The sequence below is a fragment of the Vanessa cardui genome, chromosome 4 (genome assembly GCF_905220365.1).
Source record: "Vanessa cardui chromosome 4, ilVanCard2.1, whole genome shotgun sequence".
NCBI lineage: Eukaryota > Metazoa > Arthropoda > Insecta > Lepidoptera > Nymphalidae > Vanessa > Vanessa cardui.
Genome location: NC_061126.1, coordinates 1,289,408 through 1,299,507, shown reverse-complemented (window position 1 = coordinate 1,299,507; position 10,100 = coordinate 1,289,408). Strand labels below are relative to the sequence as shown.

The window sequence follows — 10,100 nt, the reverse complement described above, 5'->3', positions numbered from 1 at the left end:
AATGAACAGTTATTAACATTTTTTTTGTTTGAAAAATTACTGAATAGTGTTCTTAGTTGATTAAACTTCTTGCTTTTGAATGCTTTTAATAACCTTTTTTATAATTGTCGAAATGTTGTAAGCAACCTCTACTCTTCTGGTCAATTCAATACCTTCGATGTTATTACAATATTATGGTTACCCTAATCTAAAGATGAGGGATTATACGGACAGAACATTTTATTCAATTCCTCGCCAACTAATGATATAGGCATTTGACCTCATTTTCTCAGTAATTGTCTCAAAGAATGATCGCCAAAAGTACAGACAAAACATGGAGATAAAAAACACTTATCCAATTGTCTACCAGCCATTTTAAATTAAAAATTCAAGCAAATACGTGTTCTAAGCATGGGATTGACGCAGGATTGTACACTTGAACATGAAGATGTACCCAACAACGATAGGATGCATCCCATCATTCGACACTTATCTCGTTAGCTGTACCAAGCGGAAGTAATCGCTTGTTGTATTAGACGCATAACATTACTTGCCTTACTGTCTTGTGTATCCCTTTGACTGTCAGTTCGTTGCTCAGCAATTGCAACTTCAAAGATAATTTGATTTTTTTAATCTTCAAACGGTATTTAACGCGAATAAATTGCACAAAATGTTAACGGAGGAACATTTGTTTCGAAAAGTGTTTAACGTTTTGTTTTAATTATGAGAACAAATTTTGAGTGTTGTTTATAATGCTGCATCTGTATATATAATAAGTAGCATCCTAAGGAGTCTATGTGCTTAATTATATTTCTTTTGCTTATTAAATGATTCGAAAATGGTTTCCACGACAGATGAAAGAGTTCATTTGGACGATGTGTTAAAAAAGTTTGGCGGTTTCAGTCGTTACCACATACGAGCTATATTTTTGATTAGTTTTGCATTCTTCAACAATGGTATGCATTGTATCAATTACGTGATCGTCGCTGAGGAGACTCCTTACAGGTAATCGAGTTTTGTTATATATGAAAAATATTAAATTACTGCATAATTATGAATTAAATAAAATCCACTTTTAATAGATTTATAGATAGAAGAAGTATTTATTTGTGCTAATAATATGTGATTATAAAAACGTTTTAAAAAAATTAGGCTTTCTTTATAATAATCAAATTCTTTTTTATAGAAGACATAGTGTTTATACTTTTTTAATTTATTTGATTATAAATAATGGAGAAAATAACTTAACCCAAAAAAAATTATAAGTATTAATGAAATAGAACAAACATGTATTATTACTGATTATCTTGTCAGATCTATTCATTAAACGATACATTTAAAAAGTAAATCCCAGTGAAATAACATACAAGTATCGTTAATAAATTAACAACAAAACATTGAAACCGAACAGTGACCAGTGAGAAATCCTAAATGAAATAATATTTACAGATGTAGAATCGAGCAATGCGAATCGCAGATCAAAGACTTCGAAACATCGTACAATTTCACCACGCCACACAATTCCCGAGGTTGTCATAGATATTCTTCCAATTCCGAGGAATGTTACCCGACCAGTTTCAATACGTCAGTTGTGGAACCTTGTGATGAATGGATCTACAAGAAACAGGATAGCTTTGTCGCTGAAGTAACGTTATACTTTATATCGTGGATAATAATTTCATTTTAGTTGAATTGAGAAGTGTAAATATTATTGAATTTTATAGAAATATAAAATTGTTTATAACATTAAAATAAATAATGATTGATACTCGGAAAATTTAAATTTCCAATAAAATTAAAACTGATCATCATCTGTTCTACATTCAATAAAATAATTTAAATATGACAAAAAGAGTCTATTCGTTGATTTAAAACTAATCAATCAATTATAATTTAATTGTGCTTAATTATCTCTATCTAAATTATTTTTACGGTATAGGTTGGCGGACGAGCATATGGGCCACCTGACGGTAAGTGGTCACCATCACCCATAGACAATGACGCTGTAAGAAATATTAACTATTCTTTACATCGTCAATGTGCCACCAACCTTGGAAACTAAGATGTTACGTCCCTTGTACCTTTTCACTGGTCTTCAAACCGGAACACAACAATACTGAGTAGTTACTGTTATTTTGAGGAAGAATAACTGATGAGTGGGTACCTACCTAGACGGGCTTGCACAAAGCCCTACCACCAAGTATTTCAATGGTGGATTGTAATAACAACTGATTCGCCACATCGTTTGAATCTGATGTACCAAAAGTGCATTTAGGGGCGTATTCAACCCTCCTTGAAGTGCGTTCATGTAATATAAATACATATCAACGTGGTATCTGCCCGTTTAATCTTAAGTTTATTCTAATTATATCGAAATACTTGACTAAAATATACTAAATGTATTTATAGAAATATTTAACATATAATGAATTTATATAGCTATAGTATGAAATATATAAAGCTTTAGCGAATTTAAATGACGAGCTAAAATACAATATACATACATTATTAGCTTGATATTTGGGGTCGGTCTATTATGCGTGAAATAAAAAAAAATATATATTTCAGTTTCATTTGGCGTGCCAAGATTGGAAGCGGACTTTTGTTGGCACGGTTCACAGTATCGGACTTATGTGCGGACTGTTTTTTCAAGGACAACTTTCTGATAGGTATGGGACAAGTATTTTACTCAAAACATCAATAATTAACATATTAGTAAACAATATACTAAAATGTTTGTTTGAAATTATCGACTTGCCAAAATCGTAAATAAGTAACATCATAACTATTAACTTATTCTTGTAATTATCTAAATAAGACTTACAACACTTTATGATCTCTGAATAGGGCTACATACATTTGCGTATTACACACACACAATAATATTAATAATACATTTAGTTAATATTAAAATTTCAAAAACAATATTCATTTTAATATTTGTTTTGTTATAGAATTGGTAGGAAGGCAGCTATCATAATCTCTGGTCTGGCGGCTGCAATATTTGGTATCGCTAAAAGTTATGCTACCACTTATTTATGTTACATTATACTGGAGTGGTTCGAAGCAACCCTGGGAGACAATTGCTCGCCTGCTTTTATTCTAGGTAACTAAACAATGGCAATGAGAGTGCTGAGATGGCCCAGTGGTTAGAACACGTGCATCTTAACCGATGATTGCGGGTTCAAACCCAGGCAAGCACTACTATATATATGTGCTTAATTTGTGTTTATAATTCATCTCGTGCTCGGCGGTGAAGGAAAAAATCGTGAGGAAACCTGCATTTGTCTAATTTCATTGAAATTCTGCCACATGTGCATTCCTGGTGGAATGCACATGAGAGGAGGCCTTATCCCAGCAGTGGGAAATATATAGGCTGTTACTCTACTAAACAATGACAAATAATAACTTACAATAATTTGACTTATATTTTTATTTCATTTAATGATATTGTTCTATTATCTTAAATAAGACGAAATAGACGTTAATTTGTCAATATTAATTATTTTTTAAGGCCTCTTATAACAGTGTTGTAATCAGTTTTCCTTAAAAGGATTTGTTTTTGTTTGGCAAATGTTTACGGATCAATTTTCAATAAATATTATATTTTCATCTTAATGCCAACATATAAAAGGTATATACGATTTTTTTCAGGTGTTGAACTTGTCCACAGTGACCACAGATTATACCAGCAAGTTTTCTTTTGCGTGATGGCTGCTTTGGGTGGAGTGTTATTTTCTTTAGCCGCATACTTAGTCCCGTACTGGAGACACTTCGTCCAACTGATTTATGCACCGTCTCTGCTTTTCATATTATACTACTTTATCATGGACGAGAGCGTGCGATGGTTACTAAGTAAAGGAAAAAAGGAAAAAGCAACGAAGCTGCTGCTCAAAATGGCAAAATTAAACAAAATAACTTTAGATGAAAAATTACTGGTAAATATACGGTGTGAGGATAATGCGACGAATAACTCCGCACTGTGGGCGACGTTCAATTCGAGAATCGTGATCAAGAGATTTTTGATTTGTTTGATATGGTGGACTTCTTGTACGTTCATATCATTTGGACTGGTCGTCAATGTTGGTTCGTTGGCCGGAAACAAATATTTGAATTTTGGTATAATGGCATTGTCCGATATACCGGCAAGTATAGCGATGGTGTTTATATTGAAACGGTTCAAAAGGAAGAAGCCTTTACTTATATCGTTCATATCTGCTGGCTTAATTTGCTTAGTTCATCCCATGATACCAAAAGGTTAGTAAGTTGTGATTTGTGAACATAAAATGAGTATAATGGGACACTATTCACATCCCATGGCTTTGTTTTCGTCTTAAAGAAAGGTTTTGAATCTTGATCCAATATATTGCTCTAATTTGATTATGGGTATCAACATTATTCGATTTTCGATTAGTCGAATAAAATTTTGGAACATACGTATAAACCAGATTTCTTCAAGATTCATGATTTTTTCCCCACCTAGTACAAAATGAAAAGCATGAGCAAATTAACCATATATAAATTCATCTGTGATCAATGGTGTGCGAAAAGATGAATTTCATTATAACGGCAGACTTTAACCAACACTTAACCATAATATTTTTTATCCGTCTAAAATAATGGCATATCTATTTAATTAAAATTAATTTAGCATTCCTAACGATCATTTAATTGGATCTTGTAAATCAAGACCTGTTCTGCAGGAAACATGTATTATATTTAAATTTGAATTACTCTTGTTCTTATCATGTCAAAACTTTTTCGCGTTGATTCTTCGCCGTTTAAAATGAACTATAAATTTAATAAAAGACGCGAATTACCTGAACACCGACTCTCTTAACAAAATAACTCTATAAAAATTACAAGAACAATTTATTAAAAGATGTTTCCATTTGAGTTGTCCAAATGTTCAAATCAAAATATGAAAGGTGAACTGGTCCATGTAGCTTCATCCGAGTTAAATTTAATGCTCCAATCGCGTAGCTTTTAGCCTGATGTTAAATAAAGTTAGAAGGGCTATCTGATGCTAACTGGTCACCACTGCCTATACACATGCGCGGACACGAGCCATTAGAACTAAGATGTTATGTCCTTCTTGTCTGTAGCTAAATTGACCAATTCAACCTTCAAAACGAAACAGAAGAATACTGAGTATTGCTGGTAAGCGATATAATATATGATGAATGGGAGGAACGTATCCTTCATTCACTAATTCCTTCATAATAATCTAAAAATGACCAACTGTTCTGAATACATACATAATCAAGAACATTTCGTATTCATTTATTTATTAGTCAGTTTATTTAACCTGTGGACTTATTCGTTACTTTACATTCCAGAATACATATGGTCGTCGACTGGAGTTTACTTCTTAGGAAGATTTGTATCAACATTTACATTCGCAACTGTTTATATTTACACCTCGGAATTGTTCCCAACTTATTCGAGGAATTCCATGCACGCGCTTTGTTCTGCAATCGGTAGAATTGGTTCAATTCTAGCCCCAATGACGCCATTACTGGTAATTGTAATAGCCTCCTATTCCGAATTTCAAATATTAATTCTAATTTACGATAATAGTGGATTCAATTCGGTAATTAAAGATACTTTTAAGAATTTATGAATGTCATCCATCTTTAATTATTTAATAATTAGCCCTGAATATATTTAAATTAAAAAAACTACTACATTTTTAAATACAGTGTAGTTCAGGTTCTTGACAAGAACATTTTGATGGAACTGAAACGAGTACCAATATTAGATCAGATTTTATTAAGAAAATAAAAATGAGTACTTGTCAACTTCTTGTCTCAGCACGGCAAGTATTTTATAGTTGTTAGGCTGTTAAACAGCACAAGATAAACAGAAAGACAAAGTTACTTCCATTTATTGTATATACTGCTACTGTTATAATCTAACAGTGAAATTTAAAATTAATATAAATACAAATATGAGACAACATCACATACATTACTCTGATCCCAATGTAAGTAGCTAAAGCACTTGTGTTATGGAAAATCACAAATAACGACGGTACCACAAATACCCAGACACAAGACAACATAGAAAACTAATGATAATCTACATCGACTCGGCCGAGAACCGAACGCGGATGGCGTACCGTCCTCAGAGTGGCGTACCCATGAAAACCGGTGTATACACCACTCGACCACGGAGGTCGTTTAATTTTATAAATAAATTATACGAGCAAATAGGCTACATAATGAGTGTTCATCATCCTGGCTCTGCACGATGTAGGTTGAAACACCGTCAAAGTGCTGCTCACCATGGTATCTAATTATCGTTCCAACCGGAACTCAGTGATACAGACTATTGATGTCGGTAGGCTTAGAACCCTATAGCTCTTTAAGTAATCTTACCTTCATACAAATGTATTTGTCTATTCCAAAGTTTTCAAGATAAATATCACTAAGTTACTGAATTAAGGAAATATTATTCTCCTTTCAGACTCAATACATGGAAAGTTTGCCAACTTTGCTATTTGGAAGTATATCAATTGCTGCAGGATTGACAACACTTCTGGTTCCTGATCTAGCCAACGAACCTCTGCCAGATAATGTGAAAGAAGCTGAGAATATAGGATCGTTTGACCTGACCAGCTTACCACAGAGAAGTGACAATAAAGAATGACGTTCGTTTATTAAGATAAAGTACAAAATGTAATTATTTAATTTTATATTAGTAGAAAATTTTGTTTAAGGTAACGATAGACTTACAAGTATGTTTAAATGCGAAACGCCTAGTCCTCAAATAACTCAAACATGATTTGTTTTAGTCTGTGTGCAGAATTAAGTGCCTTTAGCTTCAAAGATTTACAATTGAAACACCTTTGAAAGAGTTCCAAAACTCATACAGCTGTCAATTAGATTAAACTAAAAAAATATTATAATGGCACTATGGCATTAAGCGATATGACTACTCTTTACAAAATTTTAATATCGTTTGGGAAATAATAATAATGTTGATAATCTCCCCGGTACAGAATTAAATCCCTTTTTGAATTACTGATATAATAATTAAAAATAATATTACATTTAACAGATAGTTGTATATAATTAGCTGTACCAGAATTTAAATAAATCGTAGTCATCATTTTTTTAATTACTTTTCTAGTTAAATGTATTCATACCACAAGGGCAATTATAGAAAATAGCTAGCTGTGCCCGCGAACTTGTACGCGTTTGAATTTAACAAAAAACAATTATTGAGTCGAGATGTCCCAGTGGTTAGAGCGTCTGCATCTTAACCGATGATTGCGGGTTCAAATCCAGGCAAGCACCGCTGTTTCATGTGCTTAATTTGTCTCTATAATTCATCTCGTACTTAGCGGTGAAGGAAAACATCGTGAGGAAACCTGCATGTGACAAATTTCATAGAAATTCTGTCACATGTGCATTCCACCAACCCGCATTGGAACAGCGTGGTGGAATATGTTCCAAACCTTCGCCTCGTCGTTGTTATTATATCATTTATCTGCCAGTGAAAGTCTCGTCAAAATTAGTCATAGCCATTCCAGACATTGGCCGGAATAGACAGACAGACAAAAATTGTAAAAAAATGTTATTTTTGTATATGTACCGTGTATACATACATATGCATTGAGTAAAAAGGGCTATTTTAATATTATAAACAGATACTCCAATTTCATTATATGTAAATATTAAAAATACGCATGACATAAAAATTTTTATTCATTCAAAACAGCTGTGCAACTTTATTCACAGACAAATGCTACCTACCCATGTACATCCGTTCTCTCTCGACATCAGGACAATAATTACGAACAATTTAAGCACAAATCCCCATTCGATGCCTCGTATTGAATAGCATGCAATGCGGCGCGGCGTAGATTAATATTGCGAGCAGACCCACAGGTGCAAACAGGGCCGAATTGAAAATAGCTTACGATGGCAGAATCCTATTACTCAATGGCGACACGGCTACGATAAAATATCGTATCAATAAAATAGTTTTTGTGCAATGTATTTTTTTCATATTTTTTCGTCTACAGAATTTAACTAAGAAGTAAAGCTTTATGCAAGCAAGGAACGTAACACAAACTATTGATATAATCTAACGATAATTAGCAATACATGGTATTGTTGTGATTTTGATTGAGGACTCAGTGAGCCACTAAAATAACAAGGAACATAATATCTCAGTTCCCAGGGTTGGTGGCATATTGAGGATATGAAGAATGTGTATAATTATTACACGACAGCTATGTAATTCTAGCCCATTTCCAAGTAGGACATAAAAAATAACTTAGCTACAAAACAAAACGTCACTCAAATCGAATGTAATCATTATTAATTAATTGAATTACTCTGGCCGATATGAGCCCAAAATATTATACCTTAGCTTATGTGATAAAAAAATGTCAAAAGTTATTTAAAAACAGGGTGAAAATGTGGCCATCACGGGTAATCTATCAGATATGAACCATTGAAATTAAATAGGTTATTAGGGTAATTTATAATTAAAGGAATGAATACAGTATGAAGAACAATAACAATATAAAACAAAGTTTCATTACTTATATCATAAATAATAATAATAATGTTTAGCGACGCACATATACGCTCCACAAATACAGGAAGTAGAAACCAGCGCAGAGAAGACAGTACTATAGACCCAACTTGGAAGCTGAGTGGTACACCTTTTAGGACACAATAATTATCATTGTTTTGTTGTTTTTTTTTTTAGATTAAGTAAGTAGTTATAATTTTTATAGTTTATGTGTTTTTTTTATTTTTGTTGTCTTTCTTTTTTTTTAATTCTTTTTGTTGTGTCTCGTGTTTGTCTTTCTTATTTTTTTCAGGCCTTTGACGTCAAATCGCACGAGAAGTAGATAGTACTCCAAGGTATTCCGATATATTTGACAATCGAAATATCTTTAGTATAAAATGTATTTTTTTCTTGAAATTTTTTAGTCTACACTTAAATATAATATGCTTAACGATTATCTTTATGTATAACATTTAAGGATAAACTTATTTAAAATCCACTCTATCTCAATCTAAGGATTTAAATCAGGATCTTACTTAAATATTAACTCATATTATAAACTCAGAAGTTAATTTGTTTATATGTTAAGTTTTAACGAAACAAAATAAATCTTAAGGAAAAGGCAGACGTAGCGCCTTTACCTGACCCCGTTACCCTCGAAATAAAATGAATTGCATAAATACTAACAACAACAAACAACAACAACGACAGCCTATAAATTTCCCACAGCTGGGCTAAGGCCTCCTCTCTCTTTGAGGAGAATTTCACACCACAGTTCACATATTCCACTACGCTGTTCCAATGCGGTTATTTGGAATACACGTGTGGCAGAATTTATATGAAATTAAAATGAACTCTATTAAATAAAAAAGAGAAAAAATCGAGTCGTTTACGTCTCGTAGGCTTATCAGTAAACTGTATCGGTACTGAGTTGCAACCGTGTCGCAATTACACATCCGCATCGAGTTAAAGACGTGGAGCCAATATTGCGAATGTCAATAATCTTACAACTTCTGGCTTCTATAACGTCGCTAATAAGACAAAGTTTCTTATCATAACATGAAACGACAAATTGTAATCGTTTTCTAAATAAGCGTTTTTTTACGTACAATATAACCTCCCAATTGATAACCCTTCAAAATTGGCTTAAAAATAACTCACTTAAATATATACAACATTCTAGATATAACCGCAATCGTTACTTTATGTAATACTAGCGAAACGCCCCAGCTTCGCATGCGTGCAATGCTAATACTAAATATACATACATATACTACAGAATGTTTTCAACGTTCACAGTTTTTCAGTCTTTAGATAATTAACAGCTATGCGCCTACGTTTTAAATCCATGATATCTTCGAAAATCTTCATTGAAATTACATGCTGTAAAGGAACATATTGATTTATGTTATATACATAATGTATTTAAGGTACTTGATAATTGTAAAATAATTGCTGTATTGCTTAAAATCGCTTCGAAAATAAGTTATTACTCTTGTTAAAAGTAAAGGATTCAAATTGGTCCTGGTCCGTCCATCCTGGTCTTTGTTGAAAATCTTTTGAAGGTGTACATTACCTAGAGTATTGTGTAC

At 32.6% G+C, this 10,100-nt stretch overlaps 1 protein-coding gene across 2 annotated transcripts; it reads left to right on the top strand.

Annotated features, from left to right (window-relative positions):
• Positions 1–534: 534 nt before the first annotated feature.
• On the top strand, positions 535–8,192 carry LOC124544510 (organic cation transporter protein-like). Of its 2 annotated transcripts, XM_047123106.1 has the most exons (8): positions 535–984; positions 1,429–1,624; positions 2,548–2,648; positions 2,934–3,085; positions 3,634–4,236; positions 5,319–5,500; positions 6,448–6,659; positions 7,725–8,192. In XM_047123106.1, the coding sequence occupies exons 1-7, from the start codon at positions 818–820 to the stop codon at positions 6,628–6,630; spliced, it is 1,584 nt and encodes a 527-aa protein (XP_046979062.1). In that variant the 5' UTR covers positions 535–817; the 3' UTR covers positions 6,631–6,659; positions 7,725–8,192. The 2 variants fall into 2 exon arrangements, with proteins under 2 accessions (XP_046979062.1, XP_046979061.1); XM_047123105.1 differs by lacking the exon at positions 7,725–8,192 and having other exon boundaries at positions 6,448–7,092.
• The last annotated feature ends 1,908 nt before the right edge of the window (positions 8,193–10,100 follow it).